The sequence below is a fragment of the Natator depressus genome, chromosome 7 (genome assembly GCF_965152275.1).
Source record: "Natator depressus isolate rNatDep1 chromosome 7, rNatDep2.hap1, whole genome shotgun sequence".
Lineage (NCBI taxonomy): Eukaryota > Metazoa > Chordata > Testudines > Cheloniidae > Natator > Natator depressus.
In genome coordinates, this window is record NC_134240.1 from 22706763 (window position 1) to 22724173 (window position 17411).

General features: G+C 44.8%; 1 protein-coding gene across 3 annotated transcripts in view; it reads right to left on the reverse strand.

Moving 5' to 3' along the window:
* The window catches only part of MGLL (monoglyceride lipase), an 83843-nt gene extending 67999 nt beyond the window's left edge, over nucleotides 1-15844 (reverse strand). Inside the window, exons 1-2 of one of the 3 annotated variants that reach the window (XM_074957646.1) lie at nucleotides 15712-15844; nucleotides 14153-14291 (exon numbers count right to left, since the gene is read on the reverse strand). In XM_074957646.1, coding sequence (XP_074813747.1) covers nucleotides 14153-14291; nucleotides 15712-15820 — 248 coding nt within the window. In that variant the 5' untranslated portion in view covers nucleotides 15821-15844. Of the gene's footprint in view, nucleotides 1-14152; nucleotides 14292-14850; nucleotides 15328-15711 lie in introns of those variants that run through there. The other 2 variants (XM_074957648.1, XM_074957647.1) reach the window with 2 other exon arrangements.
* Nucleotides 15845-17411: the final 1567 nt, after the last annotated feature.

Sequence of the window (17411 nt, forward strand, 5' to 3'; positions counted from 1 at the left end):
ATTTACTGCAGTATGGCTTTAAATAGAAAGGGAAATCAATACTCATTTACAGTATCTGGCAATCACTGAACCAAAACATACATGCACAGCTACAGCAAAGCAGAAATAACAACACTTATTGAAATGGCAAGCTGTTATTCTGCTGAGGGAATGCTGTGTCTTCTGTGCATTCTTTCATTAGCAACTGAGAAATACTGCCCATCTTGGCACATTTTAAAAACTGTAACAATGTCCGAAGCAAACAATCAAAATACTACGATTGTTAACTCAATGGCTGCTGGACTCTACTCAGCATTCCTTTTGGACTACCAGCAAACCAAGATGTCATAGTTAATATGTGGGATAGCACAGGGGAGTGTGCCTCACTCCAGGTTTGGAAGAGCCAAAGGATTGCCATTTCCGCCTCCAATGGTGTCGAACTGTCCAAGCCATGCCTGGCAAGGAGCACGCTTTTCTCTGTCTGAAAATGATTTGGGGCTGGCAAGATGTTATGAAGTCTTAATGTTGCATTTCAATGTGATGCTATTTTTATAGGACATCACTACTCTTTGTGCCATGACTCTCCTTCCTGATGTAACAGCGAATTTGTATCCCAAAGTGGTGATGCAAACTCCAAAAGGTGGGAATCAGTAAAAGCAGAAACTGCAGTTTTTAAACAAATAAACATTCCCTAACCACTGCAGCAAGAACCTGAAGATGAAACTGGAGATAAACAAAAGTGAAACTCTTCATTGATTTCCATTGCCCTGTCTGGGAGAATGCAACCAGTAAACAACTAACATAAATAATAACAGCTAGCTCCCATATGGTGCTTTTCATCCACAGAACTCTCAGTGCTTTACAAAAGAGGCAAGTCTGTTATTCCCATTTCAAAGCTGGATAAACTGAAGTAGAAGAAGTGAAATGCCTTGCCCATGGTCACACAGCAGAGCAGTGGCAGAGCTGGAAATAAAATCTAGAGATGAAATCCTGGCCCCACTAAAGTCAATGGGAGTGTTGCTATTGGCTTCAATGGCACCAGGATTTCACTCTAGATCATCTGAGTTCCAACCCAATGCCTTGTCCACTGGGCCACAGCGAATGGCAAAATGTATTTTTATACGTCTTTCTGTTCTGATAACCTACAGTGGTGTTAGTAATGTAAAAAGGGAAATGTACTTGTTTACAATAGAAGGTATTTTTAAGTTTATGGTGTCCCTTGCTAAAATCCCTTATAGTCAGCCTGAAGGATAGTTTAAATGTTGACCTACGGAATATCCCTTTAATGAAATGAGATTATAAAGGAAGCTCATAATAATACAGTGTTTTAATATTCCAAATATTATAAAATAGCTTTCGTGTCAGATTAAAAAAAAGGACAGCTTCACTACTAAGTCAGCTAGATGTTATCTCCAGAGGAGCTTAATTACTTACTGCTTCCTCATCACTTCTCACTCCTTCAGCCCAGCAAATTAAGCCACCACAGATCTGTGGAGTTTGACAGGTGAGTTTGAAACCTCACTGTAGTGGCATTGAATAACAAAGGTAAAAATGTTAAAAAAAGACCCATCTGTATAGCTGCAGAAAGCTGACAGACACCGCAAATTAAATCTTCTTTCTATTCTCAGATAGGACAGTCTTTTCCATCCACTTAGCCTCAAGCCTGAACAGGAAAGAGGGAGATAATACACAATAGCCTCTTGTTCAGCTCAGGTCAGTGAGTTTCCTGAAAAGAGAATACTACTCTTTCTTCCTTGTAAACTGTGTTGTTTGTTTACTGTACCTTCTCTTTATTTATCTGGCTGGTACAATCTATACACAATAATAGAGTACACAATTACTATATTGATTTATTCCTTATGAGTGTCTGAAGTCCTTAAAATTCTGTAGACCTTCTTGTTCTTCTTCCCTTATCTGATCACTACCTGGGCAACTTATTCCTAGGCTTCGTCTACAGTACCAACTTATGTCGGTATAACTATGTTGCTCAGGGTTAGGAATTTCCACACCCCATGAGCAATGCAGTTATACCGACCTAACTTCTGGTGTAGACAGCTCGATGGGAGGGCTTCTCCCGTCATTTTGATAGCTACTACCTTCTGGGGAGATGAATTAACTTTGCTGACAGGAGAAGCTCTCCCATTGACATAGACAGCATCTTCACTAAGCGCTACAGCGGTGCAGCTGCACTGCTGCAAATGTAGACATGCCCCTAGTTGAAAGGTAGAGTACACACCTTGAATCACTGGGCAGACTTCAAGAATGTCCCCAGGACATCAGGAACAAGACACCTTCAGAGAATGCTGAGTAATATTTTTCCCTTCTTCTACAGAACCTTCATAGAATCATAGAATATCAGAGTTGGATGGGACCTCAGGAGGTAATCTAGTCCAACTCCCTGCTCAAAGCAGGACCAATCCCCAACTAAATCATCCCAGCCAGGGCTTTGTCAAGCTTGACCTTAAAAACCTCTAAGGAAGGAGATTCCACCACCTCCCTAGGTAACCCATTCCAGTGCTTCACCACCCTCCTCGTGAAAAAGTTTTATCCAACCTAATATCCAACCTAAACCTTCCCCACTATAACTTGAGACCATTACTCCTTGTTCTGTCGTCTGGTACCACTGAGAACAGTCTAGATCCATCCTCTTTGGAACCCCCTTTCAGGTAGCTGAAAGAAGCTATCAAATCCCCCTCATTCTTCTCTTCTGCAGACTAAATAATCCCAGTTCCCGCAGCCTCTCCTCATAAATCATGTGCTCCAGCCCCCTAATCATTTGTGTTGCCCTCCGCTGGACTCCTTCCAATTTTTCCACATCCTTCTTGTAGTGTGGGGCCCAAAACTGGACACAGTACTCCAGATGAGGCCTCACCAATGCCAAATAGAGGGGAACGATCACGTCCCTCAATCTGCTGGCACTGCTCCTACTTATACGGCCTAAAATGCCGTTAGCCTTCTTGGCAACAAGGGCACACTGTTGACTCATATCCAGCTTCTCGTCCACTGTAACCCCTAGGTCCTTTTCTGCAGAACTGCTGCCTAGCTACTCGGTCCCTAGTCTGTAGCAGTGCATGGGATTCTTCCGTCCCAAGTGCAGGACTCTGCACTTGTCCTTGCTGAACCTCATCAGATTTCTTTTGGCCCAATCCTCTAATTTGTCTAGGTCCCTCTGTGTCCTATCCCTACCCTCCAGCGTATCTACCACACCTCCCAGTTCAGTGTCATCTGCAAACTTGCTGAGGGTGCAATCCTTCCATCTAAGGACATCAGCTCACTTTACAAATAATTAATTTAACCTTACAACACCACTAAGGCTTATTACACTTATTTTATAGATGAGGAAACTAAGGTGCAGAGAGAGTAAGGGCCCAGTCCTGCAAACCATTGATCATGAAAGGTCCTTGCAAAAAATTAGCCCCAGAAATTAGCCCCAGTATCAAACACTGTGTTAAGACATAGCCAATCACTGTTTTGACCGCATTATTTGTATGTTGACTGTTTTGTCTTTTCAGCTTCTGAGGCTTTGTTCCTTCATCATCTTTTTTTATGGTAGTGTCCAGAGACCCCAGTCACTATGCTAGTTGTTGTACAAATATGTATGAAGACAAGTCCCTGCTTGAAGAGCTAAAAACCTGATTCCCTAGACTTACATTAAGTAAGGAGTCTCTTTGGTGTCAGTGGGAGTACTCGTGCCGTATGGGACTACTTGGTCTAGAAGGGTCATAATACAATAAATGTTATTTTTGTGAGCAATACCAGCAACTTCTAACAATAATAATAACAGTTCCATTGATTTCACTGGGATGCCCTGCACCAGTAAGGGAGTGCAGGATCAGGTGCTAAGGGACTGGGTGGTCTCACAGTAAGGCCCGCTGTAGAGCAGTTTTTGTACCATTATAACTGTGTCACTTGGGAGTGTGTGATTTTTTTACTGATAGAGTTATATCAGTACAAGCCCGAATGTGGATGTAGTTATCCTGGTATAAAGGTGCCTTATTACCTTTCCTGTACAGGAATAAGCTATAATAGGATAAGCACATTTATACTGGTGTAACTGTGTCCACAGTGGGGGCGGGGTGGGGGTGGGGGATTGTGCCATTTGCATATGGTATAGTTAAAGCACTGCAACTTTAGCGTGTAGATAAGGCTTACGGCTATGTTCTACATGGCAAAAAAAAAAATGTAGTCTTAAATTGGGTTAGCTAACCCATGCTAAAATAGCAGTGAAGACACAGCAATTTGGCTATGCAGCTTGAGATCAACCCCAGGCTGCTATAAGCTTAAGCTTGAACTCAGGCCGATAACCCCAGTAACCATGTCTTCACTACTAGTTCAGCCCAAGTTAAGAACACACCTTTTTTTTTTTTTTTTTTTTTGGCAGTGTAGACATACCCTCAGAGTCAAAGCCTACTCCCACACTAGTAATCCCTGTAATGTGAAATGCACTATTTGCATGAGTGTGGGGAGAAAGATTTAACCTAAGTCAGTGACAGAACCAGGAACAGAACTCAAGTCTCCTGAATCCATGTCCTGCAAATCAACTACACAATCATCCTTCTTCCCTTCTCATCCTTCCTCCCCTATCAATCTTCACATGGCTGGGGAGCACGAGTCCAAGAATGTGTCAGGCTGGAGGCACCTGGATAGCTCAGATAATTCTGCTGTCAGTTCAATTGCCTAAGGGCCAGCTTGGAATCCCATATCTATGGGATTCATTATGGGGCGCTCCTAAAAGCAACTCCTGCTCTCATACAAGTATCCACAGTGGTACACTGCTTTCATTTTGCATTCAAGAGTGTTGCACACCTGGGCTCAGAAACTGACCCTACTGGTGCAGGTGTCCCAAAGACACAGGCAGGATAATAATAGCTGCTATTCATGAAGCAGCTTGTTTGCCTTTTTTCTTGGGTCCCATTGCAAAACAAAGACAGATTTGTTTATGTGGAATATTCTTGTGGTAACTGGTAAAAAATCATCCTACTAATGAAGGCTGTTGGAAACATCTACAGCAAGAACAGAAGCAGCCCTTCTGGCTGTCAAAGGGTCCCTCATATTTGAAGCTGGTTTGTTATTTTCCCTTGGAAATGAAAAAAGAAAAAATAACCATAAGAGGATGTTCCATTTCCAGTTAAGATAATTCATCACGGTGCAAAGAAAGCATTAGCACTAAGGAGAAACATAAATGATTGCAATATAGAAGAGGGAAGTATTTAGAAATGCAGGCAACAACACACTATAGTACATAATGACAGGTTTCAGAGTAGCAGCCGTGTTAGTCTGTATTCGCAAAAAAGAAAGGGAGGACTTGTGGCACCTTAGAGACTAACCAATTTATTTGAGCATAAGCTTTCGTTGGAATGCATCCGATGAAGTGAGCTGTAGCTCACGAAAGCTTATGCTTAAATAAATTTGTTAGTGTCTAAGGTGCCACAAGTACTCCTTTTCTTTTTATAGTACATAAAGCGCTGAGTATTGATTTGACAGTGTTAATCTTTAAGCAAAAATATGTTACTTCCTCTATGTGCTGCATATGATGTATGACAGTGGTTTTCAGCTGTTTTTCATTTGTGGGCCCATACAAATTTCAAATGGAGGTGTGGACCTCATTGGAAATCTTTGCTATAGTCTGCAGAACCTCAGAGGTCCGCAGACCACAGGCTGAAAACCACTGATGTACAGTAAAGTGAGCTGAGTTCATCTCAGGTGCAACTGTATTGACATCCGTCAGCTTACACCAGGGATGAATTTGGCCCTCACATACTTCAGCTTAGTAAAGTTTCTCCCACTCCATCTGTAGAAACAAAACCCTTCCCCAAAGTGAATGACGGGAATTAGCTTCTTTGAAAAGTGACCAGTTTGGACGTCTTTAGCAGTCAGGCCACCACCTCCTTTAAGAAGCAAAGAACAAAACAAAGGTGCCTAGTTGGTTTTTCCTGACTTCTAAGAACAAACTCTGCCATTGTAAAAATGAGGAATCTGTTTGTACACGAGGCCCCTTAGGTTTTTCTCCCAGATGTGGGAGACCCTGGCCATGCCTAGTTAGCTACACTGAGTGGCTTACATTGAGGCCCTGCTTTTTAGTCTTAGCAAGGGGGACCCCGCCCTTTGCGGGCCTTCTTATGTCCCTTCCAGTGGGGGATCAAAAGGAAAATAAATATTCCAACACACCAGAGAATAACTTCTTCCTCAAAGGGGGAAAGGTCAGCAGTACCTTCTGACTTCAGAACTGTCTGCACAGCAGTTTTCTAGGAGCCCTTCTGGCCAGGTGAATCCGGCTCCCTGTCACAGACTGTACCCTGGGAGTTTGCGGCATTCCCTGTAGGGCTCTGGGTGGCAATCTCCTGGATCGGAGCTCTCCCTGTGGCTTCAGGTGTCGCTCCACCCATTGCCTGCTCAGGGAGATCTCTCCCCAGCCTAGATGACTGCAGTCTCCTCCTTTTTAAAGGTCTGCTTCCTACTGTAAGTGATTGACAGGGCTGGAGAGGCAGGACTACTGCCCCCTCAACTCCCCAGCCTTTCTGGCGCCCTGTCACATACCCTCCCCCCAAAAACGACACAGGTGTGTTGCCTTCTGGGGTGGGTTTGCCTTCCTTGTGCATTGTAGCGTCCGTGCTCCGAGAAAAGAAACTGGCATTACTAGAACTTTGCCTGGCTGACGAGGCACCTGGAACTGGTACGGCTGTAGAGGTTCCAATGCATGATTCTCATGATTCTTCCTTCGAGAAGTCTGGGTTGAAGAGCGCGGGATCATGACACAACGTCTCTTTCAACATTTTAAAGGTTGCATCACAATTTTCTGACAACTGCGCTTTCTGTGGTTTCTTGTATCTTGTCACGGATGTATGTGGGGCTGCAACGGTGGCAAAATTAGGGACAAAGCATCTGGAGTATCCAGCCAACCCTGAAAATTGTCTAACTTGCTTTTTAGGTGTGGGTATCGAGTAGTTGGTCAAAGCCTGCACCCTCTCCACAAGTGTGTGTGCCTCCCACCGTACAGCCCAGGTACCTGGTTATTTTATTTCCAGATTTGCTCTTAAAAACATTAGTGATCAGGCAATCTGCAGTGCTGGAGTAACATGGTGGAGGTCTGGGCTATATATGACTACATCATCCAAATAAGCTGCAGCTTACCGCCAGGGCCGTCCCTAGCTATTTTGGTGCCCTACACAGCCCCCTGGGGGGGCTGTGTGGGGCCCCAGGCCTCCAAGAGTGGGAGCAGGGGGGGCTGGTCCCAGGCCTCCGTAGGGGGAGGGGGTGCAGGGGTCTGGCCACTTCCTGCGGGAAGTGCAGTGACCTGGCCCCAGCCTGCTCTGCTCCCCTGGCTCCCAGCCACACCACCGGCGAGTGCTGGGGGGCGGTTCCCCTCTCCCCCGAAGCCTGGGAGCCAGGGGAGCGGAGCAGCCTGGGCCAGGTCACTCAACTTCCCACAGGAAGTGGCCAGCCCCGTACCCCACGGAGGCCTGGGGCCCTACACAGCCCCCCCAGCTCCCGCCCGCGGAGGAACCGGAGGAGGAGGGGGGAACCGCCCCCCATCACTCACCGGCAGCGCGGCTGGGAGCCAGGGGAGCGGAGCAGGCTGGGGCCAGGTCGCTCTACTTATCGGTGAGTGCAGGCCTGACCACTTCTGGAGTCCTCAGAGGAGTGGGGGCAGGGCTGGGGCAGAGCAGGGGCGGGAAGAGGCGGGGCTGGGGAAGAACAGGGGCCGGGGCCTGGGGAAGAGCCGGAGCAAGGGCTGGAGCAGCACGCAGCTGCGCAGGGCACCATGAAATTTGGTGCCCCAAATTTCATGGTGCCCTACGCAGCTGCGTGCTTTGAGTATGGGTAAGGATGGCCCTGCTTATCGCCCATGTGGAAGGAGCATCTGATCCATTAACCTCCGAAAGGTCGCCTCCACCCCATACAGCTCAAACAGCATCATTAGAAAATTGTACAGTACAAAGGGCATGGTGAACACAGTGCGAATTTGGAGATAACCAGTACATGATTGAAAAGGCTGGAGAGGCCGGGCTATCGCCACACAAGAAGCTTTCCCTGCACTTTCCTCATCAGTGTGGGGGTCTATCAGGGTGGATTTGATTTAAATCATGATTTAAATCACTAGTCAGGAAGACTCGATTTAATCATGGTTTTCTACATAAAAGTACATTCTTGTTGGTTGTTATAACCTTAATACATATTCTTCACAACTCTGAGATAGATGTAGGTTTCATTTTTAGAAGGTATACACTATACATTTTTAAAGTGATTTATTTTGAAAACTTAGTTTTACAGCTACATCAGAAAATCAATTATTGATTGGTTATTTCATTGACCAAAGGTAATTGAAGCAGATATTTATGAAGTCATGGGGAGGTGAACTATCTCCAATTCAACAGGTTAATCATTAATATTTGGAGGATTTTCTTGCCATGCTGTATTAGGAGGAGAACATCACCAGACAGACATTTAAATGGTTTTATTTAACTAAAACAACAACGTTCTGTATTCTGGATTTTTTTCTTCAACAGCAAACATAGAATATTTTAACAAAACAAGCATATGAATTTTTGAATTTAAACATTCAAGTTTTTTAAAATCAGGTTTCTTTTTGTTAAAATTGTTCTTTTAAAAAAATATTTCATTTAACTATTTTAGTTAAAAACAAACTTTTTAAAAAAAAACCACAACCATTTTTGCTGTTAACAAGCATGTTATCTCTGGAGACACAAATCCACAGTTTGAGAACTGCAAAACTAAGCATCTCTGATGGTATCTTCTAGACTGAGCACTGAGTCCCATTGGGTAGATAGAAAGATTAACCTAAATAATCTATACAGAAGTCCCTGGAACCCCATAAAATTGGGTGCCTAATCCATGAACTATTGGAACTCATTTACAAAACTTTTCTTAAATTTACATGAATATATTGTCTCATACTATAAAATTAGAATTTATAATCCCTATTCCATGTTGAGATATCTTTGAGCTATAATGTATCTTAATTAAAACTATCTTTAGATAGGTTTTTTCCTCAAAAAGCATTTTATCAAAAAAATCCGATTTAAATAAAAAAAATCTGATTTAAAAAAAATAATTGATTTTTATCCACCCTCGGGGTCTATACACCCTGTCACATTCTTCCTTTCCCCCCCTTCCTCCCCCCTCCCCGGTTAGTTGCTTATTTATTCATTTTGTAAGTGCCTGAAACTTTCATTAAACCGTATTACTTGGCCTTGCTGTGAGCTGTGCTGTTTCTCTGGACATGCTATAGAAATTCTGGTAATGAACTGCCAAAATCAGCAAGCAATATGTAATGATTTAAGGCTCCATTCAAAATAAAACCTGCTTGGATTTCTACACCACAGGGGCAAGGCCCAAGAGGGAGAGGGATTTATTTTTAACATTGGGTTGGTCCTTTGGAGCTGTTAAACTGGAAAGAATTAAAGGGATTTTACAAAGGATAAAGGCTCTAGAAACATTAAATGCAAAAATAGTTTTGTTGTATTTCTAAAATGTTATTTTTAATAGTAATTTAACTCTTTTCAGCTGTAGATTGGAAGGCACTTCACAAAGGTGGATAAGCTTCATGCGGGCCATATAAGCAACTAGATAGCTAGACAGATTATTATTTCCATTCTACTGATGTGGAAGCTGAGGCCAGGTCTACACTAAAAAGTTAAGTGGACCCAGCTACATCACTGCGGGGTGTGAAAAATGCACACTCCTGAGTTAGATAGTTAAGCTGACCTAACCCCGGGTGCAGGCAGCACTAAGTCGACAGAAGAATTCTTCCATCCACCTAGCTTCTGCCTCTCAGGGAGCTGGATTACCTACAGTGACGGAGGAACCTCTCCCATGTAATGAGAGTTTATGCTGAAACACGACAGTGGTGCAGCTACAGCCGTTTAAATGTAGACATAGCCTGAGGCATTGAGAAGTACAAGATCCACATTTTCAAAAGTGTCCTCTAACATAGGGTGTCTCAGGCTTGGGGTGCCTGACCTGACAAGCACAGGAGCTGATTTTTTTTAGACGTGCTGAGCACACTTACCTCCATCTGAAGTCGATGGGAACTACAGGCACTCTGAAAGCCCAAATTGTCTCAAATTTGTCCACACAAACATGATGGCGTCCAAAACCCGTGGCTCAGTGGTGGGCAACCTGCAGCCCACGGGCCGCATGCGGCCCATCAGGGTAATCTGGTTGTGGGCCGCGAGACATTTTGCTGACGTTGACTGTCCGCAGGCACAGCCCCCCGCAGCTCCCAGTGGCCGCGGTTGCCCACCTCTGCTGTGGATGCTTTTGAAAGTGTCAGCTTATAGGACTAGCTCAAGCCCATACATCTGTGTATGCTGGGCACAGAACATGGGTTTCTTAACTCCTTGCCTTCATTTCTATTCAAACAGCCAGTCGGGGACTTAACAATGCTACGGTTTTTTCTACTGTAAGCGCTACTTTTTAACTAAGGCTTTGTCTACACTAGTGGTGTAAGTCAATCTGAGTTACGCTACTTAAGCTACGTAAATTACGGTGTCCATGCTGCGCTATGTCTACGGGAGACGCTCTCCCATTGACACAGCTTCTGTCTCTCGTTGAGATGGATTAATTAAGTCGACGGGAGAGTGCTCTCCCGTTGACTTACTGTGTCTTCACCAGACCTGCTAAATCGACGCCCACTGCAATGACCGCAGCAGTGCCGATTTAGCCATAGCGTAGACAAGGCCTAAGGTAGGATTCCCTTAGTTGCACAATGTCCTGCATGTAGGCAGAAGTGAATCTGTCCTGGTATTAATGACTAGCTGATACTCCAAACACTGCTGAACTGTCCTGAACGTGCTCTGCAGTTATAGCTTTCAATGCGTTGGTTAGCACCTGATGCAAAAGGGTTAACCATTGTCATGCTATACAAGATATGCCTATTGCATCACTATGATGAATGATTTCAGAGTAGCAGCCGTGTTAGTCTGTATTCGCAAAAAAGAAAAGGAGGACTTGTGGCACCTTAGAGACTAACCAATTTATTTGAGCATAAGCTTTCGTTGGAAAGCATCCGATGAAATGAGCTGTAACTCACGAAAGCTTATGCTCAAATAAATTGGTTAGTCTCTAAGGTGCCACAAGTCCTCCTTTTCTTTTTATGATGAATGAGTCAGTCATTGGATTCCACATAAAACAGATTCAACAAGTTGAACAACTTACAGGTATTACCCAAATGCACCTGCCCTGCTGTCTGCAGAGAGGGCTGAGTAGAACAAAACACCCACTCCAAGGCTCCCACATTGGGAATAACATCCCACCCTAAAGGAGTGAGAGGAAAAGACCACCACCTCCCTTCCCTAGCCCTATTTTTATCTAATCTATCTATCCCATACCCATCACTGTGGCACCAGAGTGCCTTTGTTTCATATGAGGTAACTCCCTAAATCTTTCTTCTCAACAAAACAACAGCCAGAAATCCTGGCTAAGGATCTTTCAGTGGGGATGGGGGTTCACTCTCTATATCCTTGGCCTTTGTGGTTCCCTACATTCATATGTACCAAAGATTCCCTATGCACAAGTATGGGCCAAGGGGATCTGTGGATGCTCAGTGCCATACAGGACCAGGCCTTATATATTTCTATCCACTAAGCAAGAGATCCTATAAACGCCCCATTTTCCTGACAAATCATTTGACACAAAGCTGCAGCCCTTTAGTCCACTGCAGCTGTTATCCACCTTAACATGCCTATTTCCTAGGAGTAAAAGATGGGCACTTTGGAAGGAGTAGTAGCTGTCACCTGGCCCTGTTCTCAGGGGTATTTAGCCATAGTTAGAGCATGGCCCCAGGCCAGTGGATTTAATTTTATTTTATCTTTGGCAAATTTCCTGTTTCTTTCCCCTGGGAAGGGGCCAAGGGTAATACATTCTCTACCAGTGGAACGCAAGTCAATGCTAACCTTTGGACACCTGCAGCTATCTAAAGCCCTTAGCTGGGATTTGATCAATGAAAGGTCCTGTTTGAGCATTACAGCAGCACATGTTAATATTAAGGTTCCCAAAACAAGTCAGCAGTTGAATAACACTGCATTTATTGTAGCTAAAATAATAATTGCAATAGTTGCCCTCATCAATATTTGAAACAGAATGCATTCATAACGGGCCTGTAAACCTTCCCTCCTGATCTCATTTTCATTGAATGTTTAAAGTTGGATGAAAGTGACTGAGCTTCAGCATATAAAAGAGAAAAACTCTTGGATACTTTTGAAGAAAGAGATAAATGTATTTTCTGTTGTTCTTTCGATATAAACATTTCAAGAGCATTCATGACAGTAGGATCTAGGTACTAAATTGTTATTCAGTTACTTACACACTCTCTCACACACACAAAGCAAAGCTAAAAATAAACATCCCCCTCCCCACACACACACTTAAGAACTACTTGTAAATGAGCAGCACTGATCCTGTTTACTTTGTTGTCACAAAACTAGGGCAACGTCACTCTCAATTAACTGCTTGGTGTGCAGAGCCCTGAAAAGATGAGCTAGTGCGGGGAATTAAACACCAAGTTTTAACTTCCACTTCATCATCCTTTCATTTCTTGATCAAAGACTCATCTGCTCCCCACTAATTTTCTAAGAAATTAAACATGAAAAGAGAATGCAGTTCCACAACTGAGTGAAGAACACTGTGGGCAGTTAATGATTAATTAGCATTATAATACGTGACAGGCTGGTTTCACAGAAGAAGCTTGTTTTGCTACTGAATTTGTTCCGTAGAGGAAATCTTGAGGCTGGTGCCAGAACTATATACAAACCAATGCCAAAAAGTTTCCTCCTGGTTTTTGGAAGACACACTGGGGTTAGAAATAACTGCTTGAGTTGCTGCCTGGACCAGGTGATTATAAGCTAAGACAGTTGTGCTATAGCCTGATCCTAAAACTGTTGACATGAATGGGACTGACTTTAATGGGCTTTGGGTCAGGCCCCAAAAGTTCACCTGTTCGGTGACAGGATAACAGTGGATGTTGCTTCAAGGACAGCAAACTGGGTTTTCCCACATGTGCACTTCAGGAGTACTTGTGTCATCCACATAACTCCTGTCTGGCTTGGTAATGGTTATGGGAGCTGAAGCAGAAGGCTAGGTAACCTCAGCCACATTTCTACTACTCAGCAAGACCCACTGATTGATCCTGAAACAGAAACGTGACAAAGGATTTGGACAGCTGGGGCAGAAAAGTTTAACTTCCCACTATTCCTTGGGCAGCCATTTCCCACAAATGTTTATCCCTGCAATGTAAAAATAAACAGAGCTCGTCCCGTTTGACTGCAGAAAAGACAAACAATAGGAGAACAGATGCATTTCCATATGTAGCTATGTGTATAGCTAGTGCTAGCATTCATACACATGAAGCCAGCATCTTGTAACTGTGACTGGCAGGTAGAAGTGAGACCATAAATAAGTAGAGAAATGCACAGGCAATTTTCTAGCACACTACCAAATTCATGCTTTTTAAAAGCACATAACCTAACTCAGAAGCCATTACAGTAAAGGACTATGAATAAATAAGAGATTACTTAAATTTCTTTATCTGATTATTTGTCCACGTTCCATCACTGAGTTCAGCTTTGAAACCACAGCCAATTTAAAGTGGAAGATCCATCCAAGTAATTTTCCAACTCTAAATTTAGTAAGAAGTAAATTACATGTAGTGTGTAAAAACTGTCATTGCACTGGGATTTATAGCACCACTGTTACAGCTGAATGAGACCTCTAATGTTTGATTTATTAACACTAAAAATAATGACAAAGGCTGGGCAACGAAAGCCTGTGTATGTCACACATCTCTGAAAGTTGGGGATATCTGTTTAAAAATATCTGCTATTGCTGTAATGCATCATATGGATGATATTTCCAAGGCGACTGAAATGTCACCCTGTTCAATTGAGAATGAAATGAAAGTAAGTACAAATCTTGCAAAACATTACTCAAGTAAGTAGTCCTCATTTATGCAAGTAGTAAAGCCTGCTCGGGAGACTGAGGAGTTATAGGATCTAATCTTTACATTGGAAGCGCTCTGGGGCAGGGATATGCCTTTTTATTGGTTCTGTAAAGCACCACAAACACCTATGATGCTGTATAATCTATAAATAATAATAAAGTTACATTAATGGAGGCTTATTTATTGAAAACAAATGCATCATTTGAAAGTGCTCACCTTGGAGTTGTGGCTGGTTTCCAATATCTGCAGAAAAGATATTGTCCATCTGTATTGACCATATGAGGAAGGTCCTGATAAGGGATATTCTGAGGACTCCGTCTTGGGGAATTTTCCTCGGGCATTCTAGAAGACTGACCTATAAGGTGTTGGAAGAAACAGGACATACTTTAAAGAGGAGCAGGAGAGATATTGGCAGAAGGGTTTACTAAGTACACACATTCAAGAAAGTCAATAAGGCAACTGACACTAATGGAAATGTTTCTCCCACCCCACCAAAGATCCACAAAACGGTCCTCAATCTCATCTGCTTCTTGCAACTCCTCTGAGACTGAAGACCCACTTTTCTTTTCTTTTTTTTTTTTTTTAGAGCAAATGATCACATTAGGAGAGAGAGGGGAGATAACAACCCAACCACACTGTTTCCTTACTGCTTTTTTCCCCTTCTCCCATCTGTGTTTATTTTACATCGTTTTGGGAAACGGCTTTTAAAAAGCATATTGAGCTGCAATCAAGTGCAAATTGTAAAGCACCACTATGGATACAAGGAGACAGCTGCATAAAAGATTCATCTCTCTTAACATCTCCAAAGAACGGCAAAGGGTGCGCAGTAATGAGGTGCCTGGTGGCACTGTGTGGTTATTATGCTCTTTTCTGACATCTGAAAAGGAAAACATATAGGAGGATTCGCAGCAAACCTGTTTTCATCCTGTGCAAGGGTTTGCATCCCAGAGAGACGCCGGCATTGCAAGTCAAATACAAGCATATAGAGCCTTTTGCATAACGCCGCTAAAATACATTAACACCCAGCCAAACATTCAGCGCCCCCAGCCCCAGATCAATTCCTTTCTGTTGCAAAAAAAAGGGCAACACAGATCTCTTCCCCTTGCAAGCTTCTGTGCTGGCTGCGATCCGCTCCCCCGAGCTCCTTGTTCCAATCTCTCTTTAGGGAAACTCGCCTGTAATTCATCACTTCTTGTTCATTTCATCACTTTTCTTAAACAAATCGCATGTGTGGGCTGAGGTGGTGGTGGGAGGGGAGGTGGTGGGGAAGGGAAGGCTGCAGTCCACTTTCCAGAAGCTGCTGCACACACATCAAAGGCACCTTGAGCACAGGCAGCTGTGTGGCACTGGGAGACTTGTGGAGAAAGTTACTGTTGCTGCAGGTTGCTTGCAAACTTTACTTCCTTCCTGTCACTTGCTGTGAAGGGGCATGGGGCGGGGGGGGGGGCAGGGAGAGAAAGTGGGGCTCTCCCCTCGGCTCCCCGCTGCAAAGTCATCTCGAGTGAAAACAACACAACTTCCCCAGCTGCCTCTCTCTAGTAGCGAGACCGGGCAGAGGCAGAACCCAAGAGACCTGTCATCTGCCCCAAGGCCAACCAGAGCCAAGGCAAAAAAATAAAATAATAATAAAAAAATCCCCCTGGGTTTCAAACGCACCGAGCAGCCCCGGTTGCAAATGCAACAGACACCCCCGGCTTCCAAGGCAGCCGGGATTCGTGGCGCGCCCCGGGCTGCCGGCACGTGAAGGGCGAGGGAGCGGCGCGGAGGGACCTTACCCGGGGCGGAACGGCGCGGCGTGCTCGCAGCTGCCCGTGCACTCCGTGGCCCCGGGAGCGGCCGGCGGGCGGGCGGGCTCCGCGCCGGCGCCCCGCCGCCTTGGCACATCCGCGGCGGTTCCGCCGGCGAGTTAATCCGAGAGCGAGAGAGGAGCTGAGCGGCTGCGCCGAGCAAAGCCCGGCGGGCAGCGGCCCAGGAGGGCAGGCGCGCGGGGGCCGGGGCCAGCGCCAGCGGGAGGAGGGTGGAGCCGCCGCCGCGGCAGGAGCCGGCGGGGCACGGCGAGGCTCCTGGCTCGGGGCAGGTCGCTCTGCCCGCTGCACGTGTGGCCAGGCCGGGACCCGCAGCAGCCCGGCCCCAGGGTCCAAACGGGGACCCCGACCCAGGTGCTCAGCTCAGGATCTCCCCGAGGGCGCAAGCAGGGCTCTGAGTCCTGTCGTTGGTCCAGACGCCAGGGCAGCCGGTGTCTCCTCCAGCGAGGCGTTCAGTCAATCATAAATTAATAATAACGAGCCTCATGTCTAGGCAAGCCCGGGGAAACCCCATGGAAGAGGCGATCCCCACGCACGGTGGCTTGCTCGCCTCCCTGGTCTCAGGTGGCACCGTGGCACAAATGGCCAAGCATCACGCCACGGTCTCCCTCTTCAGAATAAGAGCATCCTAGCAGCAACTGGCCCAGGAGCAAATCCCGTGGGAAGCTTTTCAGACCAGTTAGCTAGGTCCTCCATTACTGCTAGCCGAGAATCGGGCTCCGTAGCTAGAAATGGGGGCTCTAATACCAGAGCTATGGGTTTGGCTTGGACAGGCAGACAGACATTAGGTGCACTGGAAACGTGAAAGAGCTACAATCTGGAGAGAAATGAGAGAATGAATCGAATGCCCTTTTACATTTCCCCAGCTTTGATCCCATCCCCGTGGTTCTGGTTCTAGTCTGATCCCAAACTAGAAGCAGCCCAGGTTTGTTGTGCTGGTTCAGATGTGCAGCTGCTCTTGTGAGATTTCTACCATTTGGGGCCAAACGCTCCCAACACTTTCAAAGCCACTCAGTCCAAACCCAAAAGCCTGAATATTGCCCAGAGTCCAGATCAGTATCCCAACACCACCTGGTTGGCTCATCTGTAATTATAACCTGCTTTATGGTACATAACAAATGCTTAGGGAAACTGTCAAAACTAATTTCTCTTGAGTGAAAATCATCTCCTGGGTTTAAAGGCAAATGTCCAGGTACTGAATTTAAGAGCTTGATCCTTCAGTTCTAATGCTAGCAAAACTCCCAACTCAGCATTTATCAAGTACTTTGTGTATTGCCTACCTCAAGAGTGCAGAGTCAGGCCTTTTATGCTTCATCATTTAAGCTTTAATTTCTGGATGCCTAAGGATGTCCAAGAGCTTCCTGGCATCTTAAGAAAAAGCAGCTATAAAAATACATTTTAAAAACTAGGCAACATGCCCAAATAAATCCCAAACTGGGAACAAAGGCTGAGGAAACGAAAGAAAAATATAATCAACGACTAGTACAGAAATCTCTCAGCCAAAACATATACATATTAAAGAGGAAATCAAAAGCACATTTTTATCTTATTGTCATTTATATTAAACCCCTTCAAGGAGTTTGTTCATTACAAACAGCAAAGGCAAAATTATATAATTCCAGAAATGCTAATGTATGGAAATCCATCCAGGGACATTTATAATGAGCAGG